Consider the following 20,448-nt stretch of genomic DNA (forward strand, 5'->3'; position numbering starts at 1 on the left):
GGCTTTATCCATGTAGCCATAGTTACTACCCTTTATGGTATGTTATATTGTAAGACAATTTCGCGCAGTATAAACAAAGATTTTAACAGTTTCAACGAGATACCTTCACAGCGTTCACAGCGTTCACAGCGTCGTTCACAGCGTTCACACAAGTACATCAGCATGTTTTGTGCATTTCTCCTGAGCCCCACGAGAACATAATTCAACGCATGTCAAATTATTTTGTCTGCATGTGCATCTGGTGTGACAGATACCACGTACACAGTGGCACACAAGGCTCTCAAGCAGCTCTGATGCAGATTGCCCTTCAAAGAAGTTCAGTACAAGCGACATGTTCACAGTTCTTGTCCACCCAAAGTCTAAAGGACTTCCAAGGTCAGGCAGTGCTTCATGTGACTTCATCCAAATTTGTGTTTGCCACATCGTACGTTTTACGTGCTGTTCAAACCTGGACTCACAAGGAGGAAGGCAAGAGAGGTCTGCGTTTTTTCTCATGCACAACCTAGCTCTCATGAGGTTGAGGTCATGGTGAATGGGTTTCATGCTTTCTTTGGGGTCAAACAAATGTGCAGTAAGGCGTCTTGCAGCATTAGCAGCAGGTGTAATTTCATTCCCACCAAGGTGGTGCATCTCTGAATAGACGTCAGGGTTAGCCTTCAAAGCATTGTACACAGTCTTCTTCCCAATTCTGTAGAAGGCTGAAGTAAAGTCACACCCAGTAAGAGCATGTACTGCTGGCAGAGCTTTGCAAAAGCTGAGCTAGACCTGTCTGCATATATCATGAACGGGGATCAACCTTCGTCTGTCTGTACTTTTGATTCCATACCACCCTCAATCCAGAGCTCACAAACGTTGGTTAGGATTGAAAAGGTAATGTATGCACAGAAAGGAAAGGAGAGGAAGTACATGCAATGTAGAGTTTATTTCATCAGTGAGCTTCAGAGATCTGTCATTACATCGCGGTACGTCAGTGCTTTCTGACTTTGACTTATCTGTACATTGAAACACAACCCTTGCCATTGAATGGAAAATATTCTTCCCATCAACCGTTTCACAGTTAATATCCACATTGTCATCACCCTCTTGTATAAGCAATCCACCATCTGCAGGTGAGACAATGCCACTTGGTTTATAGATGCCATCTCTGATTCTGTGTAACTCCGATTAAAGTAAACTTGTCATGAACATTCTCAATTCAGAGTAACTTACACAGCATCCATAGGAGTGCAGCGTATCTCTTATGCTACGAGATCCAAATTCATGGTGCATTTGAATGGCTAGACCCAAATGAAAAGGGGTTGTTGTGTTTGTTGAGGCATAAACAAAACACTCTGCAAGAGCAACTGCCCTTCGATGTTTGTCATCTGACGGCGTGTATAAAACTGCATTCAAAGCTTTTCTGTCTATCAACCATAGTACAAACTGCAACAAACTGTCAGGAACAACCTGTTAGGACGCCTCTTGAGAAACTCCACTGGAGGCTGGATAAGAATCCTTCTTTTCGACTTGCAATATGTTGTGTCTCAAAATCGTGACTGCATTTCTAAGAGTTAACATTTTGTTTTCCTCATTGAAAGTCTCCCCATCATCATCATCATCACCATCAAACCTTGCCAAGTGTAGGTCCCCCTTGAGTATGTGCGCTGCGTGGATTGCATCAGACAGAGTTATGGAACTGCTGAGTTATGGTCATGTTTGGTGACCCCTTGCCAGCAATCCTCTCCACTGATATTTTGTCGCCGAAAAAGGAACAGAGTCTCGTTTTAAGTTTGTCACCTTTGTGGTTGCTGTTGTTTGAGGACTGATTTGTTATGAGTTCATTATATCTTGCTGTGATTTTTGCCATTGATAGAGCTTTTCCTTCTGTGAAAAGATCGATTTCTATCTCCTCCACTAGTTTTGCATTAACTTTCAGGATATAGCTCCCACACAACATTTTCATCGCCTCCTTGGCAAATGGTAAGGCGAAATGTAGACCTCACATTAACTAGACTTAAGAAATCTGATACAAATCCTCTTATTTATAAACAAGAATACAATCAATTAAGAAACACTTATGACACTTATAAATCTATATTTACAGATGGATCCAAGGGTGGTGGCGCCGTTGGTAGTGCCACCATCATTGGATCCAGAACAGTATCTTCACGATTACCCGATAATAGTTCCATATTCACAGCTGAAGCGCACGCAATTTTAACAGCACTAAAAGATAGCAAGAAGAAATCCAAATATAAAGACTTCATTATTTTATCAGATTCACTTTCGTGCCTTCAGGCTATTAAAAATATGTCATGTAAACATTCATTTTTAATTGAAATTCTTGAGTTATTAAATGATCTTGCGACTGGCCAATATGACATCGTCTTTTGTTGGTTACCATGTTGGTATCACTGGTAACACAATGGCTGCTGTTGCTGCAAAAGCAGCACTCGACAAATCTGTGATACCACTTCTTTTACCATACACTGATTATAAACCTATAATTAGCTCTTACATCCGTGATCTGATGCAAAAGAAGTGGGACGCCCAAGTAGGTATCAATAAATTACATGAAATAAAACCAAATACTGGTTACACCTACTTGGGCTGTCAGTCCAGATTTGAAGAGGTTGTATTAAGACGATGTCGTATTGGTCACTCACGTTATACTCATGAATATTTACTTAAAGGTGGGGATCCTCCATTCTGTATCCCTTGTGATGAAAGAATCACGGTCAAGCATGTCCTGCTTGACTGTATTGATTTTTCCATCACAAGGGATCATTATTTCAAAGTATCATGTATCAAGGATCTTTTTTATCAGGTAAGTAGTCATTTAATTATTGCTTTTTTAAAGGAAATCGAATTACTACATAAATTTTGATTGATATATTTTGTAAATAAATAAATAACTTTTTTAATTGGTAGAATTATTCAATAACTGAAATTGTTAGTGGCTATATATATCCTTGATGGGGGTTAAAGTAGTGTAAAATTATTGTCCCCCTGAGAGGGTATGTCAGACCACGTCTTTCAAAGTATGTTTATTTCTGCTCGTTTTTAGACGTAGTATATATGTTCATTTAATCGCCAACAGCGGAAGGCATGATGTAAATCCGGCTGGGGTCCATGCAGGTAGCAAAAGTACTGTAAGTCCCCATGGACCCTAGCATGGTGATCTACCTTTAGCTGCTGGCGATCCATAGCCCTTTTTTATATTGTACCGTTATATATAGTGATATCTTTTATAGTTGTATGCTAGTTTTAAATATTAATCTGTGATATTCTAGTAATTTTACTGTCCATCGATGACAGGTTTTAATATAGTTAAAACATATTTATTAATAAATGAAATTTCTCGTCACGATATGGCTGAAATATTGCCGATGTGACGTAAAGCTTTAACTCACTCACTCACTAGTTTTGCAAATGCCTCATCATACACAGATTTATCAGGAATCGTGTGATCATCGTCATTGTCATTCATATGTTGTACTTGATTGGCTGCTCTCAGAAATCGTTTCATACAAGTCTCATGATATAAACCTTCTTTGGCAATTGAATCTTCACCTGTTAGCCCATTTCTGGTGTCCCCCGCCGTGATGTTGCTGGAATATTGCTAAAAGCGGTGTAAACCATACTCACTCACTCACTTCCCCTTTTATCCTCCCAATTACACCCATGTCCCCCACTGCTATTGCTGCTGCATTTAGGTCAACAGCTCGTTCAAAAGACTGAATTGTGTGTAGTTTGTTGCTACCACGATGCTATTTGAAGCCACCGATTAAACAAGACGACCACTTTATTGATTTGACAGATCTAGGTATGATAATGTCAATGAATCATCATGCTTGACGTTTATGATGCGACGCAATACTTCATCTTGACGACTGTGTGCAGCTGAGACTACACTTTTTGAACCATGGATTGTTCCTAATGTGATGTCCCCGTCCTGTAGCCCACAAATCAGACACTGTTTGTGTACATCATTAAAATAGAACTTAGGTTTTTTCTTACTGGTGCCAGCTTTAGAGGGCTGGGGTCGCTTGAATTGCAAGGTTACTTCATTAATCTGTAAATAAATCATAAGTCTTTGCTTGTGTTTTTCTTACAGAAAATATTCAACTTGCTTTCTTTGTGTTTTCTGCTATAAGAACGTGTAAACCGACAGACGCCTTTGTAATCATTATTAGCGAGGAGGAAAGCAGTATTGACCTTTGGCAGTGCGGCACGGTGTACGCCGTGTCTAGGCCTAATTCATACCACTAGTACTCTTGTTTTTGGTCTTATTAAATCAGAAAAAAATATATATTACACAACGTTTGTCGTCATTACGATCATTTAGCCAAAATATTCAATTTATCCTACTATTTATACAGATACATATGGCAAGTGGCACGCTGCTATCAATGAAATGTATGGGTCGGCGTTTCACGAAGCATATTCACTGTATATTTTAATAAATCTTTATAATTTGAATTTATATTCGCTACAATACCAACGTTAACTGTGTGATATGTCTTGCATGAGCAGTATTTACCTCATTAATTATTTCCTGTGACCATTGTGCGTTTGTTTACGTTTAATGCCAACAAGGGAGATCACTCCCAGCTGAGGATGTATGGACAACTACTTTTATATATAAAGACATGTCGGCGTTTTCCGATGCATATTTTGTTCCAAATTTCTAGATTAACGTCCATGTGAAATTCATTACGACAAATTTATTTTGATTCTACATACATTAAACTTTACCAAAATGTATACAAAAGGTATACCTCTTTCAGGGGCATAATAATATATGTTTCAATGGATAAACCGGGAACGTTTGCTCGGCTATTAATATGGCCTTTGATTCGGCTGTGCAGGTATCTGGTATTCTGTATGATCTAGTCCTTGATCCAATGATGGTGGCATTGGCAACTGCGTCACCTAATTTATTAGCAATATCAGATTTATGTTAGAAGAGTGTCACCCTCCTTCAGACGGCGAACACTGGATTTGGACCCTTTTCCTTTAATATTTAAACGTGCGATGAGCCTTGGCATTTGAAATTTTACATTGATTCAAGTTATGGACTGGGAAAATATTTTTCTGCCTTCTTCCTAGCGTTTCGAGCTTGTTTGCAGACCATGTTAAACCATGGTTTGCGGATATGTGGAACCGTAGAGGACTTTGGTACACATTCATCAGCAATTATAATAAATTCATCAAAAAAAACAACTTGAATAGGATCATTAACATTTAGAAATAATTCGGGCTTTAATCTTTCAGTGCATAATGTGTGAAATAAAAACCTTGGCCTTTGTAAAATTCCATCTTGATGGTGGTGGGGCATCAGTTCAATTTACGATTGAAATTTCAATGGGAAAATGGTCACTCCCACAAATGTCATTGTTGACTGACCATTCGAATTCATTAAACAGATTGGCACACACGACATTTGTTTCAGATTGCAGTGTTGGAGGCGACTGAGATTGTGATTGGTCGTGAGAAGTTTGTGAACTGGCAGTTTCTAAAACGGTTGTTGAATCCGCAGATAGAGACATTACTGTAGGAGGTTCTGTTTTGGTCCATGTGTCGCGAGTCTGACATCAAAAGGCTTGGCATGAAACAGCTTGTTGAACACCTTGTGGAACAGGTTGTGAAATTGGTCTTGAAACGGCTACGGAGTGAGAACTGCGAGGAGACTATTCTTTATCTAAAACAATCTTCTTCGCATCTTGAAATGAGATGTTTCTTTCATGTTTCATTTTAACAATTTTCGACTCATGTTTGAATGTAGTAGTGGGTGAGTGATTGAGTTGGGTTTAACGCCGCTTTTCACAGTATTCCAGTTATATCGCGGCGTGTCAGCTTGATGTTGGAGGAAAGCCCGAAGTGATGCAGGTCTCAGACGTTTATCACTTCGGTGAAACGCACGGGTACGGTGCTGACAAACCTAGAAACATAATCGGGGCGAACCGGGATTCGAACCCACAATCATAGGTTTCTGGCGTGCCCAAGGGACACCAACTCTGCACAGCGAATCGCAGCGCCTCAGATGACTGGGCTACCCGTGCCCCCTTGAATGTAGGACATTCATTGGAAGAGGACAAATGGTTACCGCCACAGTTAACACAGAGGATCCTTGTCACAATCAACACTATCCACACAGTTGCCACCACATCTATGACAAACAGGTTGTTTGTCACATGTGCTTGAGCCATGACCATACTGGGGACACTTGTAGCATCGCAGTAGATTAGGGATGTACATATCAACAGTGACGTTACAATATCCTGCTCTGATTGAATTTTGGATTTTTGGAAGGACGAGGGAGTGAGTGAGTATGGTTTTACGCCGCTTTTAGCAATATTCCAGCAATATCACGGCAGGGAACACCAGAAATGGGCTTGACACATTGTACCCATGTTGGGAATCGAACCGGGGTCTTCGGCGTGACGAGCCAACGCCTTAACCTCTAGGCTACCCGACCGCCTCTTTGGAAGGACGAAAGTGAAGAGGTATGTATTGGTCTTAAGGACCTTACCATTCCTCTTGGAAGAAAAGCATTTTACAAATATTACATTTTGGTTTTGTGTTCTTCCAAAATTTCATCCTCAGTCATATCAGCAAGGAAACTACCTCTATCTCTTACTATACCCTTGCTGTTGTTCAGGGACCTGTGCAGGGAAACCACAACAGGAACATTTGCAAGGGTCTGAATTGAAAGAAGACTAACATTTTGCTTGTGTCACCTCCATTTTATCAACAGACATCCACTGCATAGTCTTTTGGCATCTTCAACACCTCCTGCTATGCCTTGTATAGCCTTTTCAACGGCAAACAGATTGAGCTTCAGAGGAGTGACATCCAAAGCAGAGATACCCAGGAATCTGGGCCAGTTTTCAAATGTAACATTCTCATTTTCAAACCAATCATGTGATTCATGAGGTCATTTTTTTCATTTGGGGTTCTATGGTGGTAGTGATTGTGCTTCATCCTCTTGGCTCCCCACCCACAATGGAGTATCAACACGGATGATGTCATACACCTGTGGGTCTCCCAACAGGCGACACCAAGGATACCAAGAGGGTATACTCAAATAGAATTATCAAGAAAATGTTCCACCAGATTGGCCCAAGAGCCACCCACTTCTCAGCATTTCACTCTAGGCAAATATAGAAATATTTTAGTGATTGTTGATGTTGTAGATTCAAAATAGACATTTCCAAAAGTGTACAAGTGTATGGATGTAATATGATCCTTGGCATCAAATTGGGACAAAAATCATGATTTTCCTTAAATTCTAAGTTCTAATCTTAACACTGCATTCAATGCAATGATGTTAAATTAAGCATTAAAACCTCTCTCTTTCTTAATATTTTTGTGTTTTCAGTGAAAAACAAGTCACCTCTACAAAGCCACACCATTAGTAAAAATAACAACAGCATCAATTGGGACATTTTTAAATTCCAATTTGGGAATTTTACCAACATTTGCTGTAGACTTGGGGTCAAATATTGGTCTCAAATTCGGTCCAGATAAATTCCTGTTACCAAAATAATATGTAATAAGCGAGTTGCATCACCTTCAAGAGGAAAACAAACAAAATGCAATGAAAACACTAATCTTAAATAGTGTTACAATTTTTTAATAACACTTAAAAAATCATATTGGAAACAGGGACATCATTTGAGCCCAGACACATTGACCTTGATGTCTAGTCTGATACTCCTTGCTGAAACTGTGTATTGTATAGAGCTGTACAAGAGTGAGTGAGTGAGTGAGGTTTTACGCCGCTTTTAGCAATATTCCAGCAATATCACGGCGGGGGACACCAGAAATGGGCTTCACACATTGTACCCATGTCGGGAATCGAACCCGGGTCTTCGGTGTGACGAGCTAACGCTTTAACCACTAGGCTACCCGACCGCCACAGCTGTACAAGAAACCTTAAGGTGTTGAGTCACAATACTGACCACTAAGGTGTAGAGTTCAACTAGAATAATCTTGACCTCTTGTGGACTATTTCAGCTTGGTTACACTGTGTAATGCATAGTGACATGCCACAACCATTCCAACCACATGTACATGATTTAACTGACATGACCTTGACCGTTTGGAGATAATTGACCTTGACCTTTTATACCACCACTGTGTCAAAGATGTGGTAGTTGACACTGGTGCTGCCAGTGTAGGCAGCAATACAACATTCAACCCAAGGCTTGTCGCCAATGTTGACATCTGCTGGACAAATCTGGTTCAAAGCATCCTTGACCTCTGTGAAAGTTGCTGGGTGGCTCAGTGCTTCTTCTGGTGGAATGTCTTTCAAGAACTTTGTCTGGAATAGAACAAATGTCAATAACCTGACCTTTTCATGATAGTGAGTGAGTGAGGGTGGTTTTACGCCGCTTTAAGCAATATTCCAGCAATATCATGGCGGGGGACACCAGAAATGGGCTTCACACTTTGTACCCATGTCGGGAATCGAACCCGGGTCTTCGGTCTGACGAGCGAATGCTTTAACCACTAGGCTACCCGACCGCCCCCCATTCCATGATAGTGTACCTGTATAACAATACTGAGATGAAACAAGAACCACAGGTACAGAAGCTCACCTTCACTAATACTTTTGTAACAGACAAAATACTCAATGATTGGAAGCAATGTTTTGGAAGAAGAATTTGACTTAAATGACAGTTACATTGCCCTCCGATCTGTCTGCGAGACAAGATTCTTCTCCACTTACTGCCTCTCCTCGCCACAGATTAGCCACCAGCCATCCACTTCCATCATGCAACAGTAGGCGCAGCACATATGTCAGTTCAAGGTCACCCACAATATCATCTGAGAAATCAACAAAATCATTCAACATTGGTGGTATCAGAATCAACAGAAGTTTCATGTATTAACAGTATTGTTGCCAGTGTTTCCAGGCTCTTCCCAGCTTACACACTATGCTTTCACAACGTTGTGGTAATGTTGTGGATTGGTAACATCTCGACATAATGTCTTCACAACATTGTTATTACGTTACTGTGTAATGTTTTTACACAAAGTTAATCAAAACCTGGCACATTTATGTTGTGAAAATGTTGTGCATTAGACATGACACAATGTTTTGTAACTACGTTTCGGAAACATTGGTGAAACGCTATACAGTTTGCTTCTTGAGTCATATCGGAATAGAATTGCTTCAGCAAAACTTGATTTCATCAGAATACCAAGGCAGTAATGCATTACTTTCCTATATATTCGGCATTTAGATTTTTATCCCTTAATACTTAAATCTCCAGAAAGTAATTGCCTCTCTCTAAGACATTACTATTACGCTACATTGTAAAGTTATTCCACAACGTTGCAAATATATGTTATGAAAACATTGTGCATTGGACATAACAAAACATTTTTTTAAGTAATAAATGCAGATCTACCATTTATAATTTTTTTTTTTTTTTAAACATATAGATCTATTTATGAAGTCTAATGAAAATAAAGCTTACATGAGTAAGAAAAATCTCCATGTTTTCTTAGTAGTGGTTTACTCATGTAGTGTTTCAAGAAATAGTACAGTCAATTAGGCCTGTGTGACAGCGACTGCTGAAAAGTAAGGCCTTGTCACATTGTCGTGGCAGATATGTTCTCACTCGCCATCTTAGTTCAAGCTCACTCTGGGGCGGTCGGGTAGCCTAGTGGTTAAAGCGTTCGCTCGTCACGCAGAAGATCCGGGTTCGATTCCCGACATGGGCTCAATGTGTGACGCCCATTTTTGGTGTCCCCCGCCGTGATATTGCTGGAATATTGCTAAAAGCGGCGTAAAACCCTACTCACTCACTCACTCACTCACTCAAGCTCACTCTGGACATATTACAACCAAGTGATTGTGCATCAACTGGAACTGGATAATTGATCTGTGTATTCAGATGAGGTAAGTTAATTTTCAAAAGCAGTCTCCTCTAGGTGTTATGTTTCTGTACATGCAGATAGTCACATGATTGCAGTATCCTGTTACTCAGAACTAGTGGTGTTTCGAATGAACTTTGAACTTTCACCGAGTGTCAGTGTTGATATTAATGATGTTACGACAGAGATCATAATGTATTTAGTGGTGAAGAAGGCCTAATTTATTTTCCCATATTATTATTATGTTGGATACAAAGGGTAATTATCTAGGGCAAACAGTATCTGTTTGACCAGAATTCAGTCGAGGGGCGTTTTGTGGCCGTCATTTTACGTTTGGTTTTCGATTGTACCGTACAGCCAATTTATAACGTGTGCATCGCCTACTGACCACTGACAGTTATCGCAATCTCTTCCGTGTCATTTCTGACATCACTCATTATTTAAAGTTTACTGTACATGTACTAATCTACTGACTTTGATTTTAGTGAAACTATGAGTAATTTTGCTCATTTCAGTCCGTGGGAAGAATTGAGTAGATTTCTGTTGTACAGCGAAGAGAGGGAATCAAAACAATGAAAGTTTTTCAGGTTGTCTATCTGTAGACTGCTGGTTATTGCCCTAGTCTAAACCGCTAAATGATTGTATTAAATTTAATTTTTGGGTATAGACAGAAACATGCTTGCTGAAGACTAATAATTACCTCTGTCTGAAATATCCTAAATGTGGATCATCTGGTTATTGGAGTTGTCTAAAGTCATAAAGGGGGCAGTCGGGTAGCCTAGTGGTTAAAGCGTTAGCTCATCAAGCCGAAGACCCGGGTTCGAATCCCGACATGGGTACAATGTGTGAAGCCCATTTCTGGTGTCCCCCGCCATGATATTGCTGTAATATTGCTAAAGGCGGCGTAAAACAATACTTACTCACTCACTCACTCTAAAGTCACATTATAGCGAGGAGCTTATAATGTGTATTTTTAAAATTTCCCAAAAAGAATCAATTCATCTTTTTAGGATATATATGTCTGACTCCCTGCCAATGAAAGCGAGAAACAGTAAAAAGAGTCTCTTGTCGTTCGCTGTAATGGGGTCCCCGGTGATTTGGTGATTAGCTAGTCGACAGTCAAATACTTTCACAATATATTGTCAGTGAGTTGGTCATCCTTTGTTGATTATTAAGGTGAGATAGATGTAGCCAATGTGCACCAATAAAAAATACAATGAAATTGATCGCAACCATATTCGTTCAGTTTTCGATCATCACATTTTGCCATGTACTATACAGAATAATATTTAACGATATTTAACTATATTATGTTCAATAAATGTAGTACCAAATAAATGTCATATGATACTTGGTTCAATGAAACCTTTTGACAATGAGAGAAAAACAAATGGTGATTGAAAACTGAATGATCCATGTTTGTACTAACAGTTGATGGGAGACAAAATGAAGGTTGGTTCTGTGTCATTGTACTCTGACCGAGGTTGTGGGATGTGGCTCATAATATCAATCACTGGATAGTCTGGCCAAGAACCCATTCTTTTCAGACCGGAGTATGATATTGGAACTAAATTACATCAGGTGTTTCTTATAAAAGTACTCACTCAATAATTTTGTTACTTAAAATCTGTAGGTTGAGATATTTCCGATCCGACATTGTAGATGTGGATATCCAATTTACACAAGTTTGTCCTAAATTTTAGGCAATTATACAGTATATCTATCCTTTTGCATAAACTATAAATATATTCTTATTGAATATAGTTCTAGTTTTGACTTTGTGCTACTGTGGAACAGGGTGAAAATAAGACGAACATTCCAGGAGATAAAAACCGGAATGTTCGATCAATGAGAAATACACCAAATAAACCCAGGGCTGTGAATTATGTTAACATAAGTACCGTAAACCCATTGTCTATATACATGTTGGTGGTTTTGTGGCTTAAAATGAAAGCTAAGAATGTATTGGTATAAATAAATTGTGTTCTATCTTGTACCAGGGTTTGTATTCAACATGCTTCTTGAAATTTTAGTTACCACATCAAGTATTCAGCTACCTGAATCTGAATGACTGTTAAAATATGTTTCCATCAAGCACTTGCTGATTATACATTATTGTTAGAATATTGATAAAACTTATCTCTTATTGAATTTTCTCTTCATATATATTTCAATACCTGCTCGAGACTTTTGGGTATTTCAGGGAAGTGGATAAAGGCAAAACCATAGAAAGAATATTCTGAAATTAATAATTTCGAAAAGTGTATAAATTATCAATTATCTAAAAATATTAAAATGTCAACACAACTGTGTCTTGAAGTTCTTTATTAGAGATATACTATATATAGTGTTGATGATTGACCGACCTGTTACTATTGAAGGGGTGAGGGTGGGACTTAGGATTTTCTACGGAAATTAGACATATTTTCGGTCACTACAAAACCAGATATATATTTTCTATTTTTGTTGCAGGCAATTTCTTTTTTTTCCACCAGTCTGAAGCATAATTAATTTTGTCAAGAATTTTCGGCAACAATATATTTTTTTGGATAAAATCACAGGCCCCGATCCTTCCCAGAATATCAGTGCCTTATCATGTTGTGACAACATCCATGGTAGTCCACAGGATTAACCTTGTAGGGACGTAATATCATAACATGAGCAATATACAATACAACATTACCACAACGTAAAATACAATTTTACAATGTTCCCAAAGCTTAAAATACAACGTTGTGACGACGTGAAAATGACGTATCACAACGTTAGCCTACATTGTTGTGACAACATAACGTGAGTCCACAGAATAAAGTTGCTGGGACATTGTAACATAGTAAACACAACATTGCCACAACATTGTAACAGTGTGAAATCGCAAGCTGGGTTCAGAGAATCATTCTGATATTACTATCAGAGAAGTGTTGCCACAGTTACCTGACTTATCGGTACATCGAGGACACATCCTGGCATCATCGGTCTCCAAATTCAGCAACAGATCACTCAAAGACCTGAAGAGAAACACTGATGAATCATCTGCTAAACTATGCTCAACGACCTCAGAGAGCATCTGCTAAACTACAATCAACGACCTCAGAGAGCATCTGCTAAACAACGCTCAGCGACCTCAGAGCATCTGCTAAACTACGCTCAAAGACCTCAGAGAGCATCTGCTAAACTACGCTCAATGACCTCAAAGAGCATCTGCTAAACTACGCTCAAGGACCTCAAAGAGCATCTGCTAAACTACGCTCAACGACCTCAGAGTATCTGCTAAACTACGCTCAACGACCTCAGAGAGCATCTGCCAAACTACGCTCAACGACCTTAGAGAGCATCTGCCAAACTACGCTCAACGACCTCAGAGAGCATCTGCTAAACTAGTGAGGAGCTACAAAATGTGTGTTGTTTTACTCTGTCATCAGCAATATTCCAGCTTCTTCACAGCAGCCTGTAAATATACAGGGCTACGCAAATCATTGACAACCCATGCCGTATGGATACAGTGACATACAATCAGCTAAGATACAGAGACAGACCACCAAGAACCCTTCTTAGACTGCTCTACAACAAGTTTCACCCTGATTATGTGTCTTGAGTCGTCAGCATCATACCCAGGCTTGTGGGTTTCAGCAAAGTGGTAAACATCTCAGACTTGCAGTATATTGGACTTTCCTCCCACACCAATCAGCCAAGCTGTGATAAAACTGTCCAAAGGTGCGGAATACACAACTCACTCGCTGACTCATAATGGTAACCATGAGGTACCGAAAATGAATTCTACTTTCACATCCCAAATATTGGAGAGGGCTCTAATGATACCTATTATAGTTTCCTATCTATATTTGTTTGTATCTTTTCATAATTATTGTATATTTGTCTGCCGCCATTCCAGCTATATGACAATCCACTGATTAATATAGTGAGCAATGATCCATGTCGTCGGGGGACAATGACACTTTATCAGCTAAGTCACCAAGCCTGACCACCTGATCCATTTGGTCACCTCTGGAGCCGATCTAGGATGGTGGGGGATCAGTTTTAACCCAGAATGTCCACAGTGTGCTTCTTAAAGACAGTATGCAAAGAATGAAAGATCAACAATTGTCTTGTTAAATAGCCGCGCTCCATCATCAAAGGAATGTTAAGATAAGGTGAGGTGAGATGAAATTTGGTTTAACGTCATGTCCAAGACTATTGCACTTACATAGTGATGTGCATGCACTTGCGTGGTGTGGTGTGGTGTGGTGTGGTGTGGTGTGGTGTGGTGTTTGTGTGCGTGTGCCTCTCTCTGCTTGAACTAGTCCAGACTGATGCCGAGTATATCAGTATACACAGTATACTGACTCTGAGCCGACCAGTCCTTGTTTTAGTCCCTTAATGTTGAGTGCCAGACAGGGTAACAAGTACCATCTTTTAACGTCTTTTGGTATGACGCGGCTGGGGATCGAACCCCGGACCTTCCGCTCTCCGGGTTAAGATAAGGGATGTTATCAGGACAGTACCTGGTACATGACACCAAAGTATTCATAAATTCATGATTGTACACATCCCTGATCATGCCTATAGATACTTGTATTGACAGACCGCCTCCGTGGTTTAGTGGTAGAGCGTCCGCCCGGAGAGCAGAAGGTCCGGGGTTCGATCTCCGACCGCATCATACCAATAGATGTTAAAAGATGGTACTTGTTGGTACCCGGTCTAGCGCTTGGCATTAAGGGGCTAAAACACAGGACTGATCGGCTCGGAGTCAGTATACTGTGTCTGAGTGGGGTATTCATGTTAAACTGCGGCATGGTATCTCAGTGGGCTAGCACTATAAATCGGCATCAAACACTAGAACAAGCAGCCACACAAACACGTTCATGCACGTCGCTATATAAGTGCAATAATCTTGGACGCGACGTTAAACCCCATTTCACCTCACCACTTGTATTGACACATGACATCAGATACGAGTACCAGCACAAAGTGTGGATATCATACAGGCAGCCGAATTATGAATGGCCCCCAAATACAAGGAGTCATAGCAGAGCTACTTCTTGTCTGACCTGTGTTTCTGTTTACCGGTAATTACCAGTTTTTAACCAGTGAAGTTAGCTTCGGACCGGTAAATCATGTGACTGCCAGTCCCCGTGGACCAGCAAATAAAGTACCTTTGTTGATGGACAAAACATATTCATATAAGTATATTTTTAGAATGAAGTCAGCTTGTCTGTTACCATCAGGGTTTCCCATTATCTATTTTCAGGGCAAGGAAAAAACATTTGGCTGTGCTTCGAGGTCAAATATATATTTGTAGAGACTTAGTCTTGAAATATTTAAAAACAAAGAGAAAATTGTGACTGAACTTTGTGTGAATATCAAGTAGATCTAAGTTACTTTAGAGATGATGTCATTGCCTTGAACACGATGCTAAATAATTAATACTGGGTATTTTTCATATGTTTTTGTATTTGTTGAAAGTTGAGTGACAAAAATAGGGGGGAAATCGGTAATTTTTAGAGTTGCTAGTCCAGTAGGACTGGTAGTTTCAAAGGCCAGCGGGGACACTGTCAGAGCAGCCATGTCAAGACACGCTGTGTGACCCACTGACCTGTCCTGGCCGCCATCACTGCAGCTGTTGTCTCCAATGCCTATCCTGTCCCTCAGTTCTGCCTCATACTCGGTCACGCTGCACCTGTGTTGACAGAAACTACCAGTCTGACTTTTCACTGACAGCTATCATAGATAGAGAACATACCATCAAACAATGAGAAATCAATCTTTCCGAGGCAAGAGAGTAAACTGTTTCCACCCTTGCCAAACTGGGCTGGAATTCCTGGGCTCGATCGTAGCGCCACCAGTGGTTATTGCGAGTTATGTCCCTTCTTAGCCCCTCCTATGGACCAATCAGATTCCATCACTTGCATTTGTTTCAAACAACATGGCGGCGCACAGTCAATACGATCTGATCGATAATCAAGATCTAAATTGTGATAAAATGGGTCTTACATCGCAAAGTGCATCAAATCACGCGAGCACCTTGATTAAAAACTTGAAAAGGTTTTGAAAATGTTTGTTGACAACGTGTTGGTGTTGCACATGCTTTGCAAATCCTGCAAGCAACCGAAATCTGCACAACAGTTTACGAACTGGATTTCGATTTCGTTGCGTGATTTTGATTGGACTATGCATAGACTCGTTAGTCCAGCCAAAATGTAACTCCATAATACCAGCCTAGTTCGGCAAGGATGGAAACTGGACTTTTATAGTCAGTTAACTCTTTTGCCTCGGGAAGATGGGAGAAATCAGAATCATTGTGCCTGAACAGAGCTCCAGATAAGATGTGTGTTGACGTAAAATATAAACAACAAATCATCATTATCCAATGAACTCTGAGCTGCTCACATCATTTTTGTATGAATAATTACAAGAACCCAAAACAGTACCACACAGATAGAACGACCATGGATAGAGCGAACAAATGGTACAATGAACTGTTACAAAATCTTGATTCATCTCCTATATCTTATACAGAATGTATGTACATGACAAACTCTCTACAGTGAATAAATGTTTACAGCTAACTGATATTTGTGCCCTGATAAGCTAATTACCACTAACAGTGAGTGAGTGAGTTGGGTTTAACGCCGCTTTTAACAGTATTCCAGTTATATTGGCGTGTCAGCTTAATGTGGGAGGAAAGCCCGAAGTGATGCAGGTCTGACGTTTTCCACTTCGGTGAAATCCGGGTATAGTGCTGACAAACCTAGAACAATCGGGGCAGACAGGGATTAGAACCAACAATCATGTGTTTCTGGTGTGCCAAAGGGACGCAACTTTGCACAGAGAATCGCGGCATAGGAACTCGATGATAGCGTGCGAACATAATATATTTGTATAGAGAAAACAATCACACCCCTCAAAATGTATATAGAGGGGTGTGATTTTTTTTTTCTATATGAAAATATATTGCTATACATGCTATCATCGAGTTCCTGTGAATCGCGGCGCCTTAGACGACCGAGCCACCCGTTCCCCAATTACCACTAATAAAGATGTGTAGAGCGAATTGAACAACTCACTCAGTGAGTTACTTACTTACTTACGTTTGGAGATTTAACGTGCGCTTTCCGACTGGAGCGTATTTCGCACACGGGCCCGGTCGGGCCATTTAGCGTGGTTTTGAAGGGAAAATAAAGGTGTTGCAACCAGAGGGGGGTTTTAGTGGTTGCTTATATAAGTTTTGGAGATTTTGAAATTTGGAATGCATGCCTAGGGGTGTGGTAGTGTACCAAGGGAGTGTGTTGGTGTGTGTTTGTTTGTTTATGTGGCGTGGTTGAGTGTTTTTAGATGCGGATCATTAGATTGGTTTTAGTTAAGTATACGCCTAGTGCTTTAAATTTTTCTATATTGTTATGTGGATTTAGGATTGATTCTAGGGTTATGGCTTTATCTACTTTTAGATTTGTTTGGAGTGTTGCTCGGTGGGTTTGGTAGTGCGTGCAGTGTAAGAGTGCATGTTCTATTGTTTCCAGGTGTGGGCAGTGTGGGCATTTTCCGGTTGCGTGCTTTTTCATTTTTAGGAGTTGACTGTTTAGTTTAGTGTGACCTGTTTGGAGTTTGGTGATTATTCTATCAATTTTCTTGGATGGATGGAGGATTTTAGGTTTGGTTAGAGGTTTTTTGAGGATTTTGATTATCTGTGTGTTTGTTTTTAGGTATGTCTTATGCCATCTTTGGGTGATTTTACGTTTGTTAATGCTTTTGATCTCTGCTTTAGACATTGGTAGATTAAGGCTTATTTCAGGAATTTTGAGGGATTTTTTGGCGGCTTGATCGGCGTTTTCGTTTCCATATATTCCTACGTGGGCTGGGATCCAGATAAATGCTATTTGTTTGCCTGCCTCTGTTAAGTTATTTGCGCTTTTGAGTATTTGGTTAATGAGTTTAGGGCGGTTTTTGGTGTTTTTATTTTGGAGGGCCTGTAGTCCACTTAGTGAGTCTGTGAGTATTAGGATTTTTTTATGTTTTTTAGCATGTTGGTTATGGAGGGCGGATGCTATGCCCATTAACTCTGCAGTGAAGATGGATTGGTTGTTTGGGAGTCGATAAGATTGAGTGTTCCTATTTGGTTGTGCTATGTGGACTCCAAAACCAGTGCGATTTGTGATCGGATCGGAAGATCCGTCTGTGTAGATGTGGCACCAATTTGGCCAGTTTTCGTGTATGTAAGCTAGTGTGGTGGATTTAGCTATGTTTGGATCGGTTTGTTTGTTTATTGAGTTTGCCAGAGATGTGTCTATTTGGGGGATTTTTAGTTTTGGGGTAAATATATTTGATGGTTTGCAGTTTTGTTGGAGGTTATCTATTTGGTTTTCGTTTAGGTAGTTGAAAACTCAGTGAGAGTTACTGACAATTGGTTATACTCTATCAGCGGTGTGTCAACACAATTAGCAGTGACAATTTAACCCTGTGAAACTTGTGAATCTTATCTGTAATTGGATATATATTGTCTGTTTATTCTGTTGACTGTCATCAAGGAAGTTCAATGGCAATAAGATAATTGAACCAACAACAGTTCACTGATTGGTATGCGGAGAAGGTGTCAACGAACTTGAAGGCAGATGACAAGACAAAGGCTGTAGATCTGAGGAGTGTGATGAAGCCTATTGGTGAGCATTGGGTCAAGTCGGCCTTTGACGAAGTGTTGCGTGGGTGGCATCTGTCAGGACTGCTGGAGTGGTCAATGATGCCTTGTTTGACACAAATGGGCAGAACTCTTGACCCCAGCAGTGATAACTCATTGGATACCCATTGTGTAATTCCTATTCTTTGAACGACATGGTTATATACTTGTTACAACTGCTGATTAATAAACCGTGTCTCTGTTTATATTCAGTTGGTATTTCCGCTATCCAAAGTGTGCAATGAGGCCGTCTTATTGTTGATAATCATTTTGGAGACATAAATGCGAAGTTTCAATAATGTGAGCAGATACCATTTAATTCATGTTCGCTTTAATTTCAAGACTTACAGTATATAACAAACTAATTTCAGGACCCATGTGCAAATGCTCTATATGTAAATAACATAAATTATTCTCCCCTGTGATTTCGTTTTAACCATTTAAAGTAATCTTAGCCTTAGTGTCCCGTGTATATTTCATCACTTCAGTTATATGTTTTGTCTCCTCACCTGCTGTGATGCAATATCTATAAAGAGCAAATGTTACGCTTAATCTGTAAAAACCAAGGTTAAATAAAATTTCAAGTACAAGAATGTCGGCAGATACTTATACCCATTCTGCAAGAAACATTTAAAAACACGAGTAAATGCACAATGGACCTAAAATTATCTGGAGCAGTCTGAACCTCACTTTCTTACTTACTTTAAAGATTTATCGTGCGCTTTCCGACTGATGCGTATTTCGCACACGGGCCCGGCCAGGCCATTTAATGTGTTTTTGAAAGGGGTGAAAGTGGTGTGTGCAACCCAAGAGGGGGCTTTAGGGGTTGCTTATATAGAATTTGGGAATTTTGAGATTTGGAATAGATGTCGATGGGGTTGGGGAGGAGAACTAAGGGAGCTGGGTATGGTGGATGTTTGTTTGTTTATGTGATTTTGATTTGGTAGATTATTTTGTTTTTTGATGCGTTTTATTAGTTCCGTTTTGATTAAGAATACGCCTAAGGCCTTGAAGTTTTCTAGTTTATTTTGTGGGTTTAGTATTGCTTCTAGAGTGAGAGCCTTGTTTAGATTGAGGGTGGTTTGTAATGAACCTTTGACATCAGATATATGTATTACACCCTCCTTAAGCATCATTCTTGAGATTCACCAGGCAACTGAAGTGAATGCAGTGCTACTGGCAACTCACATGGTCGGTCTAAAACTCACATGGTCGGTCTAAAACTCACATGGTCGGTCTAAAACTCACATGAAGTGGCAAGTGTTGCAGTAAGCGCTGACCAGGTCTGTGGCTGCCGTTGGTGTGGGCTGGCAGTCAACGACCCGAGCCTTCACGCGGAACTTGAAAGGGACTGTGTGGGCGAGCACATCTTGTATGCGGGTCTGCTTCACGTGGGGGTGGTTAAGTATCACTGGCAAAATGGATAAATAATCACTGTGATTCCCCCATAGCAGCAGTTGTTAAGTGTTACGATGAAGCTGTTGAGAAGGGTCGTTAAGTAATACTTGAAAGATAAAACTAATACTATTTATTAGTGGCCTCCAAGTAAAACATTTAATTGTTCAAATGGTGCTGTTCATATACGATTTGTTTTTTAGAGAATGTTCATTTAGTATAGGGGAGATGGCCCAAGGGAAGGGAAGTGTGTGGGAAAGCTCATTTATCATAGAGGGGAGGAAGGAGTGAGTGAGTTGTGTTTGACGCGGCTTTTAACAGTATTCCAGTTATATCGTGGCGTGTCAGTTTAACATGTTAATGTGGGAGGAAAGCCCGAAGAGACGCAGGTCTCAGACGTTTACCACTTCGGTGAAACCCACGAGCACGGGTATGGTGCTGACAAACCTAGAAACTTAATCGGGGCGAACCAGGATTCGAACCAACAATCATAGGTTTCTGGCCTGCCCAGGGGA

At 40.1% G+C, this 20,448-nt stretch overlaps 1 protein-coding gene across 1 annotated transcript in view; it reads right to left on the reverse strand.

The window, feature by feature from the left end:
- Positions 1-7,871: 7,871 nt before the first annotated feature.
- The window catches only part of LOC139445390 (protection of telomeres protein 1-like), a gene marked incomplete at its 5' end in the record, with an annotated part of 30,563 nt that continues 17,986 nt past the window's right edge, over positions 7,872-20,448 (reverse strand). Inside the window, 5 exons of the mRNA XM_071226527.1 lie at positions 7,872-8,308; positions 8,717-8,814; positions 12,805-12,878; positions 15,464-15,547; positions 19,787-19,949. Coding sequence (XP_071082628.1) covers positions 8,111-8,308; positions 8,717-8,814; positions 12,805-12,878; positions 15,464-15,547; positions 19,787-19,949 — 617 coding nt within the window. The remainder of the gene's footprint in view (positions 8,309-8,716; positions 8,815-12,804; positions 12,879-15,463; positions 15,548-19,786; positions 19,950-20,448) is intronic.

This window comes from Haliotis cracherodii, unplaced genomic scaffold (assembly GCF_022045235.1).
Source record: "Haliotis cracherodii isolate W230 unplaced genomic scaffold, xgHalCrac1.p SCAF_6, whole genome shotgun sequence".
Classification (NCBI taxonomy): Eukaryota; Metazoa; Mollusca; class Gastropoda; order Lepetellida; family Haliotidae; genus Haliotis; species Haliotis cracherodii.